General features: G+C 58.8%; 1 protein-coding gene and 1 long non-coding RNA gene across 2 annotated transcripts; one reads left to right on the top strand and one right to left on the bottom strand.

Moving 5' to 3' along the window:
- Positions 1–5,177: 5,177 nt before the first annotated feature.
- On the bottom strand, positions 5,178–7,361 carry LOC119001342 (uncharacterized). Its single transcript, XR_005069550.1, has 3 exons — positions 6,669–7,361; positions 5,747–6,075; positions 5,178–5,616 (listed from the first exon to the last, which is right to left on the bottom strand). It is a non-coding gene; the product is annotated as an uncharacterized LOC119001342 (long non-coding RNA).
- Positions 7,362–9,531: 2,170 nt separating this feature from the next.
- GPR31 (G protein-coupled receptor 31) lies at positions 9,532–11,086 on the top strand. The gene has a single exon (XM_037062154.1). The coding sequence runs from the start codon at positions 9,737–9,739 to the stop codon at positions 10,679–10,681; it is 945 nt and encodes a 314-aa protein (XP_036918049.1). The 5' UTR covers positions 9,532–9,736; the 3' UTR covers positions 10,682–11,086.
- The last annotated feature ends 7,176 nt before the right edge of the window (positions 11,087–18,262 follow it).

Genomic DNA, 18,262 nt, shown 5'->3' with positions numbered 1-18,262 from the left:
ATATGGCGACGGAAACAGACCTCCAGGAAGTCCAGGAAGCCTAGAGAGTCCCAAGGAAGTTCCTCCAAGGAGGAACACACCGAGGCACATCATAATTACATTACCCAAGATTAAAGATAAGGAGAGAATCTTAAAAACAGCAAGGGAAAAGGAGACAGTTACCTACAAAGGAATTTCCGTGAGACCATCAGCTGATTTCTCAAAAGAAAATGTGCAGGCAAGAAGGGGCTGGAAAGAAGTCTTTGAAGTTATGAGTGGTAAGGACCTCCATCCAAGATGACTATCCGGCAAAGCCATCATTTAGAATGGAAGGGCAGATAAAGTGCTTCCCAGATAAGGTCAAGTTCAAGGAGTTCATCCTCACCAAGCCCTTATTATATAAACTGTTAAAGGACTTATCTAAGAAAAAGAAGATCAAAACTGTGAATAGTAGAATGACAACAAACTCACAACTATCAACAAATGAACCTAAAAGAAAAGACAAACAACAAAAACAGAAACTCAACAAACAACTAGAACAGGAACCGAATCAGAGAAATGGAGACCACGTGGAGGGATATCAGTGGGGAGGGGGAAGGGAAGAATAGGGGGGGAAATATACAGGGAAGAAGCATAATTAGTGGGCATAAATTAGACGGGGAGAGATAAAAAATGGTGTAGGAGACAGAGAATCCAAAGAATTTATATGTACAACCGTGGACATGAACTAAGTGGGGGATGCTGGAGGGTGGGGGGTGAGGGGGATAAAGGGAGAGAAAGTGGGGAAACTGTAATAGCATAATCAATAAAATATGATTCTTAAAAACACAAGAAATATAATCAGGAACACCAAAAAACCCTGAATTAAAAAGTTGTGCAATGGAGGTTTTTCACCCACTGTTTGACTTTAAAGAACCCTGTTTCGAGGCACAGATGGGCTGGTTAGCCGCCCGCTCAGACAAGCGTTTGCCAAGCGATTGCTCTGCAGGCGTCTAATCGACTCCGTCTGCCGAGGGGACAGAGGAGAGACCGCTTCCCCACCGGCCAGAGCACGGCAGGCCCCACCTCAGCCCCAGCTGCTCAGAGGGCCGAGCTGGGAGTAGGGCCGAGGCCCCGCCCTCGAGGCACAAAACATTCTCTGCTCAGAGGTGGCACTGGGAGAGGATGGCGGGACACCCCGTCATCTTCAGGAGTTTGGGGTCTTCGCAGACCGGTGACCCTTTCCCCAGCCAGATGAGGACACCGACAGCTCCCAGGCGTGAGGACGGCCGGAAGCCAGGGCACAGCAAGTGTGCTGGCTGGCAAGACACATTCAGAAGGAAAAGTGATAGAGGAAAAAGCGACGTCCATTCAAGCAGCAAGACTCGGCCTGGAGCAGCCTGTGCTGAACCCAGCAGGCACCCCCGGGAGACGCCTTAAAGCCGTGGGACACACAAGCAAAACGCCGTGAGGACATGTGGCTACTTGAAAAGCACATGGCCCTGATGGCACCCCCAGGGGAGACCCCAGGGGGACCGCAGTCCCCAAGGCAGGTGTTGGAGCCGAGATGCGGTGAGGGTGCGAGAGTTCGGGTCCTGGGCCTCGGCTTCCTTCCACAGACGACAACACAGAGGGTCACCTGGGAAGAAGGCGCACTTTCAGGGGACAGTCCTTGTCCCCTGAGGGGTGCTAAGCTATGACTTTTCCGGCCAGCGCATTTTGGCGTCATGTCTTCGTCAGCTGACAGAGGTGAGAAGGTTCCAAGAGTCGATTTCAACACCTAGAAGGCAATTCACCACAAGCGAAATTCAGGGAGGCTGTTTGCATCTTCGGGGGGACGGAGGCTGCAAGAGGAACTCAACTTTTCACCCACTCAGCAACAATGGCCAGGTCCACGGTAAAAATAGGGGGGCCAGGTGGGGCCCCTGCCTGGGTCCCCACTCCCCTCTGCGTGGGGGAGCTTCTCTGGCAGCCTCTGCCTCACAAGCACGGCCACCGTGGGCGTTGTTTCTCACTGCTGTCCACTATTTCAAAGTCTCCCAAGTTCCCAGAGGCAGCAAGGCTGACAACACCCACACTTGTGCCCTGGGGCTCCGCCTGAGCTGGGGAAGGAGGAAGGAAACGCGCCCTGTGTCGGGGGCACCCCCTTGGCTCATCAAAGGTCCCAGCTGTCTGGCCTCCGGCTTCCTGCCGCAAGGCCAGCTCTGCAGATGGCAGGGTCTGGGAGGGCCAGGCCTGTTAGGTTATGCACACCCGGGCCTGTGGCTCGCCAGCCACGGGACCCAGCCTGGCCTTGGTCGGAGGACCTGTGTCCAGGGGTCGCCCCGTGGGTGAGCAGGAGGGCCGGTGGGTGCCGGCCGGGGAAACTGGCGTTGGCTGCTGCTGGCAGACCCTTGGGTACCTTTGGAGAGCAGACATGGTGGCCCCCCGAGAGCCCCCATCGGGCCTGTGCTCGTTATCGGCCATATATGGGGAATGGGGTTGACTCAGGGGTCACAGCCCTCCCCCGCCCGCAGTGCCCTGGTGAGGACACACCCCCCGTGGTGGCAACGCTTCTTTAAGTCGAACAGAAGAGCCCTTCGGTACCTGAGTGTCTGGTCTGGTCCTCAACTGAAGGGAGGCTTTGGGCGTGCTCCCTGCGCCCGGTCCCTGCAGCGCCGTGTCTCGCTGCCCACCCTGTGGCCCCCGGTCCTGCCTCTTCAGGGCATCGATCTGTGTCTGCAGGTGGCTGAGGGCGGCAGCCCAGCCGGCCTCCTGTCTCCGGAGCTGCCGGCGAAGCCCAATGACCTGCTGCTGTAACCGCTGTCACCCGCAAGAGAAAGCCCTGGTTGGTGACCCTGGCGTCTGAGGAGCCACGCAGAACCGCAACGCCCGAGTCCACTGTGTCACTCAGTGGAGTCACTGCGCATCACCCCACACAGCACTGCCAGGCAAAGACGGCCTGGCCCACAGCGACGCGGGCTCCGCTACCTGTCCTTTCACTCAAGACTGAAGGTCACAGTGAGGGCATTAAGGGAGGGCTCACCGTGCAGCTGTGACCAGCGGTGGTTGGCTGACACTTCTGAATTCCCGAAAAATGAGCGGAAACCAGAGTTTTACCGAAATGGATAAATCACTGGCTGCTTAGAGATCAGAAGCCTCAGCTTTTAACCCGACACACTCACTTCCTCGAGACCCTTTGCAGACCCTGTGCTTCCAGGGCAAACGGCCCTGCGGGAGGTGCCACTGGACAGAGGGCAGCCGGGTGGAGGGACGTGCGGGGACGTGCGGGGATGTCCACACTCCACAGACAGTGGGGAGGGAGACGCACATCAGACAGGAAGCGGCCAAGTTTGGGGGGTCTGGTGGGACCGCTGAGTCAGGGAAAGGTTCCTGTTGGCTTCAGCCAGGCCGTCTCTCAGATCAGAAGCACTGAGCTGCCACACCGAGGGGGGTCCCCCCACCGCCCCCCCAGAACACATGGCTGCAGGGCAGATGGATCTGCCCGCCCCCCTGGAAGGACGGGGTCCGTGTCTGTGCTAGTGTGTCACCACCAGCCCTACAGGACGAGGAAGCGGGGGACCCGACAGCGGGACGGGTGCTCCTGGCTGGTGTCACGAAGGCCCTGCCCACCCTGAGTGACCCCATGGCACCTGGCTCACCAGCAACTCCTCAGCCCTGCCGCCTTCCCGGGGGTGCTCGGCTGCCTTCCCGGGGTCAGTCCCCGCCTGTGGGTCCCCAGGACGGCTGCTGTCTGCTGGCTGCTCGGCCTCCGAGTGGGCCCCCAGCATTCTGGAGGGAAAGGGGCCCTGTCAGGAGGCACGAGGCTGGGTGCCAGCCCTGCACCGTCTGAGGAACGAGTGCAAGGGACGCCTCTCGTCACGGCCTGTCTCTGCCACTCAGTGTTCACGCACCGACCCAGCAGAACGCCGTGTGGTGTGGGGACCACTATGGACTGGGGGGGCGGGCCTGGGCGGGCCACCTGGGGCCTCTCCTTGGCAGTGGTTGCTGGTGCTCTCTCAGATGGGCTCGGGGCTGTCTCCGTAGGAAATCTGGGGGCCACTCAGCACCTCAGCCAGCACCGGCCGAGAAGGCACCCATCCGACAATATCGAGTCAGACCGGCCACTGGGGTGACAGATGGCCTCTCCAATGCCTCCTGCAGAGAAGTGGGCAACCGGGGCAGCCACCGCAGGCCCAGGTCCTAGAGAGGCAGGGCAGGCTGCCACCAGCTCAGCACCGTCCCCAGACAGCGCTGAGGGAGGCGGGCTCCTGTGGCGGGCCAGGGCCTGAGAACGAAAGGGCCCGTGGTGGGGGCAGCCTCCGTGCAGGAGGCGCAGAGCGGCCCTGCCTGTCCCGGGAAGCTCATGGCCACTGAGAAACCAGAACAACGAACGCTGCCAGAAAGGCACGCACCTCGGACTGTCCTTGAGCGTGGGAACGCACCGTCCCACACAAATGGTCACAGTCTGTGTCTTAGGACCCCCCAGGGGCCCCAAGTCTTCCAACAAAACCTGACAACCTGCCGACCCAGTCACCCCTTCCTCGGTGGGTTTTAGGAAAGCCATACCCAGAAGGCTGTGCGGGTCGATGCTCTGTGTCACCCCATGAAGGGCACTTTTTCTCTTTGTTCTAAGATGGTGCGCGTCTGCGTGCTCAGGCCCACCCCTTCCACAGTCTGGGGAGGCCTCTCTCCCCAGCCACCTCCGGCCAGACTCTGTCACCTCACGGGTCCCTGCAGGCCGCTGGGGCCAGGCACTGGCCCCTCTGGGCCATGGCCCTGCACAGCTGCCCCTGTCAGAGCAAACCAGAAGACGGCTTGATTCTAAACGGACGCCCAGCCTTAAAGGGCCACGCCTTCCCAGTCCACGCCCAGCTGTGTAGGCACCCTCATGCGGGCAGTGGGCCGCCCCTGCTCACAGGGGTCGGGCACAGCCAGCCCCCCAGCCAGCCAGAAAAAGGGCTTAGGGTCAGTTTCCAATAAAGAGTAAAAGCCCACCCTCTGAGCACTTGTTCTTCTTTTAATTTTATTTAATGAAATAACCTATTTTTAGTTGAATTTATCAGGCGACATTGCCAACAAAACTAGCTGGGATTCGGCTGCACAAATTCTACAGCACATCACCCGCTATTGAACCCCCCGCTCGCCTCCCCAAGCCAAGTCTCCCTCCATCGCCGTTCATCCTGCCTCACCCTCCCCTCCCTCCCCCGCCCCCCTCCTTTGCAATCACCAGACTGTCATCTGTACCTGAGAGCTTTTTCTTTGCTTAGTCCCTTCACCTTTTTCACCCAGCCCCAACACACCCCGAGAGCTGCCGGTCTGTCCTCCGTATCCATGAGTCTGTTTCTGTTTCGGCCACCAGATTCCACACGGGACTGAGAGTCTGTGGTGCGTGTCTTTCTCCGACTGGCTCGCTTCGCTGAGCGCAATGCTCTCCAGCCGCATCCACGCTGTCCCAAGAGGCAAGGTTTCCTCCTTTTTATGGCCGCGTGGTAGTCCACTGTGAAATGTCCCACACTTGTCCTTGAAGAAAGACACGCTGTCTTTTGGGGCCACAACAAACCGCGCACTAGCAGAGGTGCTCACGAGGAGAAAGCGAGACGCGCGGCTTTGAACAGCAAAGTGATTGGGGGTCTCATCGTTTTCCAGCCCCTCGCCATCCAAGTGGCCCCGAGACTCCTGTGACGATGGGGAACACAGGGGTGAGTGGGGAACGCCGTGTTGGGTGCTGCCTCCCATGCAGAGCCCTCCCAGTGATCAGGGGTGCAGGGGGTGAGCACACACGTGCCCGCGCAGTGTAAGAACTCACCCGAGCCCCGGGCCATGGCTGCACTGGGGGTCAGTCACTGTGGGTGCAGGGTCCGATCATATATCACAGAACTGTGCACTTGACCTTGCTGAACAAGGTCACCCCAGTACCTTTAATTGTTTAAAAGAATAGTTCAATAAAACAGACAACTGGAAAAATAAAGCAATACTGCTGAATAAGAAAACCAACGGTTTCTCACAAAAACCGGCAGGAACGCCCGGGTCATCTCACTTCTCGGCACAGCTCCTGGTGTGCGCTCATTCTGGGGGTCTGCTCAGGGGGTTTCCATCACTCTCACCCTGAAACTCTATGTTGGACTTGAACCTGCTCTGAAAAAATAAAGGAAGAAGGAGGAGGAGGAGGAGTAAGGAAAGGGGGGGATCCAGCTCTTTCTCGAGGGGCACGTCTGCACATGCTCAGCTCTGACCGGGCGTGGAGGCTGAGTGAGGGGCACATCTGCACAGGAGAAGCTTGTCGTGGATTTGTTCTCCGACACTGATGACGTCTGAGGCCTGAAACTCGGAGACGTCAGTCGCCCGCTCCCCTGATGACAGGGGAACACACACGGGGCCCTGAGGTCGCTGAAACCCTCCGGCAACCACCGCACACGCAGACCGACGCTCGGGACCCCCGCCGGCTGCACCGCACCCCCTGAGCCCCCGGCCCTGGGCTGGGACTTCCTCTTTCCTTCACTGAAACGAGTCCTCTTCCTGTAAGTGCAGCCCATTCCCCTCAGGCCAAGGGGTGCCAGGCCACACTCAGGTGTCCCTGACTGGGAGGGAAGCAAGGTCCCCAGGGCTGGCCGTGGCTCAGAAATGGGACCCAGGAAAGAAAATGAAACATGAGGAACTTCTAAGAGGTTATAAGAAGCCACTGAGGCTGAGAAAAGTGTCTGGCCCTCCCAGCGGGCCAGGTCACTCACGAGGGCTTGGGGTCCACCTGTCCGGCACCCTTTCCTGGCCGGGGTTCTGCCCCCGCTCGCTGGCCTGGTGTCCTCGCTTCCACTGCATGTTATTGGGTCCTGTTGCTTTTTTCTACATCTGCCTTCTCGCCAGTCTCCCCGCACTGGAGCACGTCTCTCAAAATTAGGAAGTATCATAAGAATTGTAAGTATGTGTATTCTCAGCACAAAATGAGTCACACTATGTTCTAATATTACCTGAGTAAATGAGTGTGCAGGAAAGAACTTAAGTGCCCAAAAAGAGGTCTGACCTTTGTCCTCAGCTGTGGGGAGGTCACCTCCAAGCCCTCTGAAGGTCAAGCCTGGTCAGGGCATCTCTGTTCGCCAGGGACGCAGGCCAGCCACCAGAAGTCTCGGGGTGTGGCAGGGATGCTGGGTCACACGGTACCCACCTGACCAGCCTGGGGCTGGAGGCTGGGGCCATACCAACGGAGTCTCTGCCCACGGAAGCTCGGGGGTCCCAGTGGGCTGCAGGCGTCACCACCCATCTGTGCAGAGAAGGTAGCCCTGTCCTGACCCCCCCGCCCCGGGGAGAGGACCTGGAGGTCACACTGGTCACTCTCCCGCCCTCTGTCCCACAGGCCTCCTCCCCTGGTGGACCCTGGCTGTGTCCTTTCTCTGTAACAGAAAACAACTTTGAACAGAGCTGGGTGCGGGGAGCTCCACCCAGGACCTCCTTCTAGGACGCCCAGGCTCCCCGCTGGTGTCAGAGACGGGGCGACCGGCGGCAGGGGGGTCCACCCCCCAAACTTGCAGGTGGCCAACCTCACCACCTGGCACAGGAAAGCTGAAGTCAGAATGACGGCTTGGTTGGCACAGAGTCTTCCCCCTGGTGACCTTTAGACATCTGGAAAGGAAATGCGGATATCATTGAATTTGTGGTAAAAGCAATGATTCCATTGCCATTTAAATTTCAGAAAGAGGGTAGAAATAAAACGTACACCTCAGAATTGCAGGGAGAGCAGAGACGTTTCCGACGCAGGGAGAGCACCGAAGAGCCAGTGCCGGTGACTGAAAACAGCGTTGCCGGGTGGTTGGGTTTAATTAGGCAGGACCCTAAGGGAGAGGCTCAAATGTTCCGACTTTAAAAGGGAGGAAGGTGAGGACGGTTCAGTCTTTTAGAAGAAGGGAAGACAAACCTGTGTGCTGAGAAAAGGCAGAATTTAAGTAAAATTTCTCACTTTGATTTCCTGTGTTCCAAAGGAAAATGTGTAATTCCTGATATTTGTGTTTGGCCCAGTGAGGTAGAATATCTATAATTTGGAAAGTTTGGGCATACACTGAAATGTGTCACTAAGGGGTAGCTTTCAAGGTCTGCCAAAGGCTTAAGTGCGTTCAGAGAAAGATTTGACTCGCTTCCCTCCCGGGTTTAGCACCTTCCACCCCGAGGGCTGGGCCGGCCCCCGGCGGCTCTGGGTGTGGGCTCTCCAACCCGCAGGGGGCACGCGGTGTCCGCCAGCCCCTCCCCCCGGCGCTCTCCCGGTTTCCCAGGAAGTGTTCACTGGCCACTGGCGACTCCCTGTTCATAGGCAGCACTGCGGGGGTCCCCCTGAGACAGTTCTGCAATTCCGGGTGCTGGGGGGGGGCTTCCTTGGAACACAGAGAAGCGGCTTTGAACCTGCGTGAGGCAACAGTGGGCGGGCGGTCCAGCTGGAGTGGAGTCCTGATTGAACCAAACTCGGAGACGCTCAAGCTACACCCCCTGAAAGTGCGTGGTCAAAGCTCCGGTGGACTCCAGGGACCAGACGTGTCACGGCCACTGCAGTGAGGTTCCCTCCCACTGGCAAGCAGCTAGGCATCCTGGTCCTGACCCCTGGCTCTGGCCGGAACCCAGGCTGGGAGCACCCCACCCCCCGTGCTCACTGGCCTGTCGCCTTGAGCAAATTACGTCCCCTCCCTCAACCTCCACTTCTTTCATCCATAAAACAGCTGAACTTTGCACCCACATCACCCCGCTGCGGCGCAGTCCACTGCAATGACTCAGGGGGACACGTGACCTTGGGAACAAGCACAGTGCCACGATGTCCCGGCCATGGAGCACCGCTCTTCACCTGCATCTCGAATGTGCACCAGCCCATGCACCTCTCAGGTGAGGGGCCTGGGGTGCACGCAGGTGTATCTGCTTCCCCAGCCACAGCGCTGCTATGTGCAAGAACCAGAATTAGAACTAAAGCCCATTGGATGCCAAAGCCCAAATCAGGCTGGACGGAACCAAGGTGGACCGGGGCCAGCAGTGGGGCGGGATGTCAGGATTCATTCCACATTTATTAGTTGGCTCCATTAGGTGCCGGCATCATTCTGTCACCGGACATGGAGCACATCGCTGGGCTCAGGGAGCTGCTGTCGTGGTGGATTCCGTGCTCTGGACCCACCACGGGTTTCACGGCACTCTCAGGCCTGAGCCCCTCGGTGTGGACCCTGGTCTGGGGATTGCAGGAGGGGAGGGGAGTCTCCTCAGCAGGAGAGAAAAGTTGGCAAAAGCACAGGTAAAAACGGTCCCCTGTGAAGTGACCTGGCACCCGATCCGTCTCTGGGGGAAGGCAGGACAAGGTCCGACCGCCAGCGAATGACAGTGAGCCAATGGAGGTGGGTCTCAGCTCCTGTGAGACGCGCCAGCCGCAGGCTATCGCTCCGTCTCGGTCACTTTGCGAAGACAGGCGGGGGTCCACGCAGGCCCTGGTTCAGGGTACCGCCCTGCAGCCACGGGCCCGGCTCGCTCCCTCTGGTGCTCTCAGGCCACTGGCTTAACACCAGCTGATGGGAAGGAAACCACAGTTTCCTCTTTTCAAGGCAAAACAGAACCGAGGTGCAGGGGCTTTTGCCTCCCCGACGCGTCCTCTTCCCAGAGAGATTTCAGTTTGCTTTTGACTCCAGCCGGCGCTGCTTCTGCGCTCTTGTGCGCCGAGAACAGGCAGAGAGCGCTCAGGCAGGTGAAGCCTTGCTCTTGCCCTTGGGCGGCCGAGCGGAGCCTGGGCTCTGGCCCCTTGCACTTGGCCACTTGGGAGCCGGTCACAGCGGCGGGCAGAGCCATGCCGCCCCTGAACTGCTCTGAGCACAGCGTGGTGGTGGAGGGGGCAGTGGCCACACTGCTGGCGCTGGAGTGCGGGCTGGGCCTGCTGGGCAACTTGGTGGCCCTGTGGACCTTCTTCTCCCGTCTGAAAGTGTGGAAGCCCTACGCCATCTACCTGTTCAACCTGGTCATCGCGGACCTCCTGCTGACCGTCTGCCTGCCCTTCCTCGCGGCCTTCTTCTTGCAACACGAGACCTGCAGCTTCCGACCCGTGCCCAGCAGGGTCCTGTTCTTCCTGTGGGCTCTCGGCCGCAGCGTGGGCGTCGCCTTCCTCACGGCAGTGGCGCTAGACCGTTACTTCCGCGTGGTCCACCCCCAGCTCAGGGTCAACCTTCTGTCCCTTCGGGCAGCCTGGGGCATCTCGGTCCTCGTCTGGCTCCTGATGGCTGTCCTCAGCCACCAAAACTTGCTGGTGCCGGCCGCTGAGTGCGCAGGGCCGGAGCCCGGTGGGGGCGGCCCCTTCAGCCTCACCTGGCAGGAAGTGCTATCCTTCGTGCAGTTCCTTCTGCCCTTCAGCCTCATCCTGTTCGGCAACGTGGGCGTCATGCGGGCCCTCCAGAGGAGGCTGCGAGACTCGGACAAGCAGCCCAAGCTGCAGCGGGCCCGGGCGCTGCTGGCCACGGTGGTGGTGCTTTTCGCACTCTGCTTCCTGCCCAGCTTCCTGGCCCAGGTCCTGCTGGCCGCCTTCCGGGGGACGGACAGCTGCGGGGTCTGGACGGCACTGGTGCGCACGTCCCACGTGGCCGGCAGCCTCACCGGCTTGCAGAGCGTGCTGAACCCGGTGGTGTACTGCTTCTCCAGCCCGGCGTTCAGGCACTCCTACCGGAAGGTCTTCCTCACCCTGCGAGGCCGCGGGCAGGAGGCCCGCGAGCCGGGCTGGGGACACAGAGATTTCGACTCCTGAGGACAGCCGGGTCCCGAGCCGCAGTTCTGCTGGCTCCTCGGGGACAGTGACCGTGAGTTAGGACACAGCGGGCATCTCAGGACAGTGCTGCAAAGATCAAGCCACGGCCATCAGCAAGACCGTGGCGGGTGTTGTCATGGACTCTGTTCGCCAGGAGGTCCCTAGGCTGCTGCACAGAATAAGGCGGCAAACGCCAGGAAGCCGGCACCCGCTGGGCGCCCAGTCCGGCTGCGGGCTGACCGGCTGGGTGACTGCACCCCCACCCACTGGAAGGATGGTACTCCGAGGGCTCAGCGGGGAGGGGCGGGGGCTGGGGGCGGCTTCTACCCTCACTCCATTTGGGATAAGCCAGTGGCATTTGTTTTCTTGGCTTTGATTCGTAAATGCAAAACGTCTGTGTCTCCCTGCCTGGCGTGCAACGGGCAGCATGAACCTGGGAAAGGGGGGCTCTGGGGCTCTGGGCTGCGAGCGCGTTCCCACGCTCGTCTCCTCCGTCCGTCAGTGGCGGCCTAACCACCTTCGGGGCCCCGGGGGGTGGATTCTGGCGGCAATGCTGTGCTGCCTCCCCGGGTTTTGCTTCCTCCTAAGTCCACAGAATTTCAAAGGCTCAGGAGGGCGGTGAGCAGGTGCAGCCGGGAAGCATCTGAATAAAGCCCTCGGCAGCACACCTTCCCCGCCGGCCCTCTCACCCCCTTCTCCACTGAAGGGGAACCTTGTCTGCTCTTTGTCCCTGAACTCACTGCACCTGTGACTCTAAATGCTGCTTTATAAAAAGCTGAGCCTTCCTGGGAACCTTTTCCACACGGCGGCGACCACCCACGAGCCCTCGTTCCTGGGTTATCCTGTGACCTCTGGGAGGCACTGCTGAACCGTTTCCCTGCCAGGGGCCACCAAGGCCCTCTACCCTGTGCACGGGCAAATTCACACTGAGGTCACACAGTCCTCTGACCTGTCCCTGCAGGGAGCCCACCCTCAGGTGGGGCACAGCCACCCACACAACTCCGGCAGGACTTCGGGCCAGGGCTAGGTGCAGCGACCTCCCAAACATACCCCCCTGCCCTTCCCGAGGGTGCATGTGGGGCCCAGGATGGTGCAGCGGGCTGCCCTCCGGGCGCCGCCACCCCTGGCTCACACGTCGTCAGCCTGGCAAAATGGGAAAGTCACCCCACAGTGTGCCTGCCTCTCGGGCTCCTGCTGCCAGTTTCGTGGGCAGAGCAGGGGCCCTCCTTCCTGCTCACGCCGGGGCCTGCTCAGTGGGTCCGGGAGCATTCAGAAAACGCCAGAGCCTCAGCCAGCCTGGTGTCCTGCCTCGGTTGGTCTGGGAGGGGCCTGGGCACTGGTATTTTTGAAGTCATCACAGCCACAGCTGAGAGTCACCGGGTTAGTGGCTCAGGTCAGAGCCTTTGGGTCAGCACCCTCCACTGTAATTTCCCAGCTTTATGACCTGGGACCGGTCACCGCTGTTCTCTGCTGCAATACAGGGACCGTACAAACCAACCCTTGGGAGTCTCGTGGGGTCAAGAACAACACTGAACAATACGGTGAGCACCGCCTGGCCCCCCATACACATCCAGTGGCAGGCACTTGGTTCATTTAAGTGACCAGTTTGTTCTTGTATCTTGGTGGAACTCCCCAGCCAGTCGGTGTGCCCTTTGGGGGCAGACTTTCCACCTGCACACCCTCCACACAGAGCTTGGGCAGAGTAGGTGTTTGGAGAGCTGGATGTGGAAACATCCCACTGGACTCAATGTCTCTCACTGTTCCTTCTGGACCTTTCACAGAGACTCTGACTCAAGTTGCATTCCGCACATCGCGAGGGGACAGCATTTCATAATGGAAGTCCAGGGTCCGTGGACCACCCTGTCCAAGGGCCTGCCTTCGGTGCCCTGTTCCCCACCTCGTGCTCCCTCCTGGACACCCTGCAGCTCAGCATCCAGAAGTTTCCCTGCTTCAAAGAGGCAGAGGGATGAGCGGCTTCCTCTCCCCACACGATTCTTGCTGAGCAAGGAAGTGACTCAGAGGGAAACTGAAGGCAGACAGCAGCGGGCAGAGCCCCGAGCCAGGGCTCTGCTGTCCCTGGCCCATTTCCGTGTCTGTCCTCCTGTGACTCACCCCTGGCAGCGCAGCAGGTGCACGGCCGTGCCCTCCAGTCTCAGCCGTGCCTGCGCCCTGGAGCGTCTGCAAAGGCCCAGCCGGCCGGCCGCCCAGTCCCACCCCGAGCCACGCAGTTCCCTCCCTCTTCAGGACAGGCTGTCAGTTTTAAGCTGTGAATCTCCTCATTTCTCTTCCCAAAACCTAGTCAGCCACTGGCTCCTCCCTGGCCATATGCACCTTCCAACCTGCTGGAAGGTTCCAGGCTCCGTCTGTCTTGAGGTTATCCCTACATGTCCAGGCAAGAGGGCTGGGGGCTCCGGGCCCTGCGCGCCCTGGATGGCCAAGGCCGGGAGGACCAGCCCAGCCCAAGAGCACACTCCAGCCCCTGCTCACCCCTCAGCCACTGGGCCCTGTTGCCACGGCAACTCACAGGACAGCGTCCCACATCAGGAGTCGGATGTGCAGGGTGCAGGTGGCTAGGTTGCTGTGTAATACGGGGCAGCGAGAACTTAAACCAGTAATCCCCCCGTCCCCTGTGGCCTTTGATGGTAGGGGGGTCGCTGCCACCTGCAGAACAGGCCAGAGGATCTGAGTGCAGATGTGGAGGCTTCTAGAATCATCTGGAGGGCTCCCATGCAGCGGCACTGCCCTGGGCCACCCATGGAGCAACTGGCAGCAGAGGGGCAGAAGGGGGGCGCCCTGCAGAGGCAGAAGGCATCTCTTGTCAGGGAGGACCACCAGGCCCAGAGGGACCCCTCCCCTCGGACAACTGCAGGTCAGACGTAACAAAAGTCATTTCTGGGTCACATAGGAGGGCCAGGAGTGGCTGGTCCGTGGGAATTCAGACTAAGGTGGGTTCCACTCCTCGAGACGCCTGACTTCTGAGATTTCTAGGGGTCAGCCCCGGCACAGCCCACAGGGGAGCGTGAGCAAGCAAGCGCACCGGCCGGGCCAGACGCACTCACTGCCCTCGAACTCGGCCTCTGGCCAGAATCCAGTCTCACCCAGGGGCGGCCGGTCCGTTGTCCGTGTGCTGGGTAGAAGGAGAGCGTGACTGGTTGAAAATAAGAGAGGAGGAGGGTCAGGACTGCCGATGAGAGTGTACGTGGTCGCGTCTATGTCCATGGTTGTGCCCCCATGGCGCTGCTCCCCAGGCTCCTGAGTGAGGCCCGGAGGAGAGGCTGGACCCTGGGGGGCCGCCGCTGGTGCCTCTCAAGCCTTTGGCTGTGGCCACTCGCTGATGGACAGGAGTCATTCAAGCTGAGGCTGACAGAGGGGCAGCCCCTCGAGAAGCTTTTTCCCAAAGGCGAGGCCCGGCTCCCGAATCTTGGTACCGAACGCCACTGTCCACCTTGGCAGGCGGCCCTGGGACGGCCACCTTGCCTCCCCCAGCCGGCAGGCCAGGGAGACCAGGGGCAGTGAGGGTTCTCAGTGCGTGCTGACACCCCAGTGCCATACTGCTCCTCATTACTGGGAACACAGGCTCGGCTCCACGCAGAATTTAGAGAAGCAAGACTGCTGAACTTTACGGTTTCAGAATTAGTTTCTGGTGAGTACATTGTATCTCATCGTTTAAAGTAAAATCTCCATCAGTCATCACATCCTTAAAATTGTCCTAAAATGGATACCCTAAAATATACATAAATGTTACTTCCTAAATCACATATATACATATACATTCAAACACACGTGACAGCCAAAACAAACGCATACACAAAAATGCAAGTAGTCGCAGAGAAAAAAAGCCAATCTACTGAGTATTTAAGGCAGTGGAAAAACGAGTGAATTGCAGCAATAGTGCAGGGAATTTATGCCTTAGAGAATTTTAGAGAACACGGTATAAGCTCCTATTAAGGTCCTTGTCCTAGGACACATGCTGATTTGTCCTGTGGAATTCGGGAGCGCCGGTGGCCGGCTGAGCAGGGAGTGTTTCTGCGGGTGCAGCCTGCGTCCAGCAGGGGGCAGTGTCCCGTCACGGAGGCCAGTGGGCCTGTATCAGGGCTGTTCACCTTCCAAAGCCACGTCTGGATCACGTGAGGACTTGAGGTTTTCTAAGTGGTGATCCTAGCACGATGATTTGCTACCTCATCTACTTATAGAATTGCTTCAGAAAAAGGCCCCAAAATGTCACCTTCAATTCCAGAATCCAGGTAGTCTTCCGAAACGAGGCAGAAGATGAAACTTAAAAATCCTGACGGTGATCCCAAATGCAGTGCCCGGCAAATGCAGGTTGACGGATTCCGGGCCCTCGGCGGCAGCGACCAGGGCGGCGTGGGAGGAGAGGCCACACTCACAGGCGCCCACGGGGTCTGGGCGAGGCGTCCAGGCTGACCGGGCTCCCTGACCCGCCTCCGGCCTTCTCTCCGGGGCCTTCATTGCGGGAATTGTCCTCGCCCTCTGGTGCAGCTCGAATAAGCATTTCCTGAAAACCAAGAGCCCTCCTCCTTCTTTCTGAAGTGAGTGGTTGTTACAGCCGCCCTGCCTGCTGCCTGCACGTGGACGGGCTCACGTTCTCTGCTGTCACCTGCACAAGGACCCACGGCTGCCCAGCACAAGATGCTTCTCAGACTTTTCTCCCGCCTGGGTCAGCCTCTTGACTGACTTCAGGCCATGAGGTGGGGGAGGAGGCAGTGGTTTCCACAACTTTCGAGTTGTGCCCTTACAGAAAAGACCACCACTTCCCCTTTTCCTCTGCCTGTTGGCTGGAATGGAAGTGTGAGGGCAGGAACCACAGCAGCCCACCTGGACCACGAGGACAGCCTGGACTGCAGCACCCTGCTGACCATCTGGATTGCCTACCAGGACTCAGATGCAGCAGAGAAACAGACCAAGGGATTGGGAGAGACACAGCTCCTGCTTTTAGCTCCCACACGATCCACTGGAAAAAACCATCAGGTGCATGATTATACTAGCAAATGTCTCTCAGGGCACCTACACAGAAGGCATCGGCGGTTTGCTGTGTGCTGCACATGCTGCAGCCTCCCCACCATGTCACACACATCCCTGGGCACCCGACCGCATCAGCCGGGTCCCTGGGGGCGAAGAGCAGCGTGCAGACAGCGTCAGAGGACCTAAACGTGCAAGGGGGGGTGGTGAGCGACTCGTCTGAGAGTAACTGTGCCTCACCACTGTCTCCCAGAGATGGAGGGAGGCTGCACGCTGCTCCAGGAGCTGGGTCACGGTGAGAGGCCACCCTGAGTCACAGGCTGTGAAAACACATGGGCAGGAGGATGGGGGTCCAACCTCCACAGGCCCATCACAGCCACCTTCCGCTGCCTGCTAAGCAGAGGTCCCCAGGAAGAGAGGGAGGTCTCTGCAGGGAGCACAGCAGCCACCAGGGTTGGGGACCTGCCCTCTGTACTGCCAGAGAACGGTGGAGGTGGGGGGCAGCATCGGGGCCAGCAGACAGGTCGCTGGAACCCTGACATGGAAGGCCGTCTCAGAGGAGGAGTGAGTGGTGGGAAGTGTTGGGGCTCAGATTCAGGGCAGGTTAAACAGGTGGGTGTGGCCTGACCCTCGGTCACGTGGGTCCTTTGTCCTTCACGCTGTGGGAATAGGCCCTGAGAATCTGAGGTGGGAACACCTGAACAAAGCCGAATAGAAAGGAGGGCACAGCCTGTTTGAAGTTTACGGGAGAGGTCGAGCGCTCTGCCGGGCTGTGAGGGCTGCGCTGGCTCTCCCGAGTCCCTGTGCTGCAGTCCCAGCCCCTGGTTCCTCTGTGACGCACTTGGACATGGGCCTTTAAAGGGTCACTGAGCTAAAAAAGAGGTGATTAGGGGGCCCACCCAGTCTGACCAGGGTCCTTATAAGAAGAGGGCATTAGGGCACAGAGGGGACACCAGGGGTTTGGGGGCACAGAGAGATAAGCAAGTGAGGAGACCGAAGAGGGGACGTCAGCACACCAAGGGCAGAGACCTTGGGAGAAACCCACCTGCTCACCCCTGGATCTCAGACTCCCGTCGGTTGTAATGGCGGCCCCCACAGACAGATGCACCTGTGCACTGTGACATACACGCCTGCGCACTGCGAGCATGTACATGTGTTCGATGAGACCAGACGCTCTGTCTGATGTCTAAAGAATGCCTGGATTTCTTACACATCTGCAGAATTTTTAAAGATTTGAAAACATTGTACTTTTCTGGTGTTATTTCAGCACTGGCCTGTACATCCTCAGAAGCAAATCAGCACCCAAATTGCAGGACAACACCTGTGTGCCTCTTACCAACATGGGGGGTTTGCACACTTCCTGCCTAAACACCCACCTCTGTCTAGATTTATATACAGGAACACTTCATTTATGCAAAGGTCATTATTGACCGCATTTCAGCTACTTTGTAGCAGGAACCAAGGAAAATCGTCTCTGGCCAGCAGCGATAGATGTGACCATACGTAAACACTCGTGTGTGTGTGTGAGTCACAACTGTGCACAAGCACAGCATCAACAGCAGACTGCGAGGCGTGACTCGTGGCCCGAGGAGCACACTTCTGATGGGAGCGGGGGCCCTGTCCCCAGACGTGGCCGAACAGTATGCAGGGGCGGAGTGGGCACTGGAGGCAGATACACGGCAGTCCTGCCAGAGCCGGACAGGGGAGAAGGCACGGATGCCGATGAGCAGGGGACGGTCATGGAAAGGGGGTGATCATGGAAAGGGGACATGAGACCTGTGGAAGGGCCATCCTCAGGCACCTGCACAGGAGCCCACCCCACGTGGCTCTGCACCCATGGGTGTCGGCTGCGGCATCGCCGCACCACTATCGAAGTGCAGACTTACCCGACACCCACGGCGGCCAGAGAAGAGTGGTCACTTAATGAAGTAGAGCATTTCATGTGTTTAGAAACATCTTTATTCATCGTGGCTGAACTTTTGAAAGGCTATTGCTTAAAGAGGGAAGCGTCTGTCATCGGAGACTGAAGTTGCCCAGACGCACTCGTGTTCCTGGCCGCGCCAAACACCTCCACGTCTCTGAGCCGGTTGGGAGCGTCAGCTCACCTTCGAGGACCTGCACCACCGTCACACTGAGACAGTGTCGGGAACTGTCCCCTTCGCTTTGGTTTCAGAGTCAGCTGCTCACAGGCTCGAAGGATTGTCCCTGCACATCACGATCCCCCCGATGGACACCAAAGCTGGAAGCCAGTCACCCCTTCCCATGCAAATCCATGTGACCTGGCAAAGCCAGAGCCATGTGTGGAAATGCAGACTTTGAATCCTAAGATACTGCTTTGAATTTCATACAGAGACGTAAAGCTCACGGGACAAGAGAGCTTCCAAGGACACGTCCGTCAGCACTAAACACGCTGTGACTCGCGTCAGCATTTTCCACAGGTTTGTCCCTTCGTAGCACATTTGTGTTTTCCCTCTCGTGTCCCTGTATTTATGCGAGACGCTGCCAAACACAGGTTCCGTGCACTTTCTGGAAGGGGAGGGAAGCAGCTGAGGCCTGACCTCACTGACCGCAGGTCCCAGGCAGAACGGCTCCAGTGACAGC

This window comes from Sturnira hondurensis, unplaced genomic scaffold (assembly GCF_014824575.4).
Source record: "Sturnira hondurensis isolate 20B ecotype Veracruz unplaced genomic scaffold, ASM1482457v3 Scaffold0000167, whole genome shotgun sequence".
Classification (NCBI taxonomy): domain Eukaryota; kingdom Metazoa; phylum Chordata; class Mammalia; order Chiroptera; family Phyllostomidae; genus Sturnira; species Sturnira hondurensis.
The sequence above is the reverse complement of the archived record's forward strand: the minus strand, read 5'-3'. Positions and strand labels throughout refer to the sequence as shown.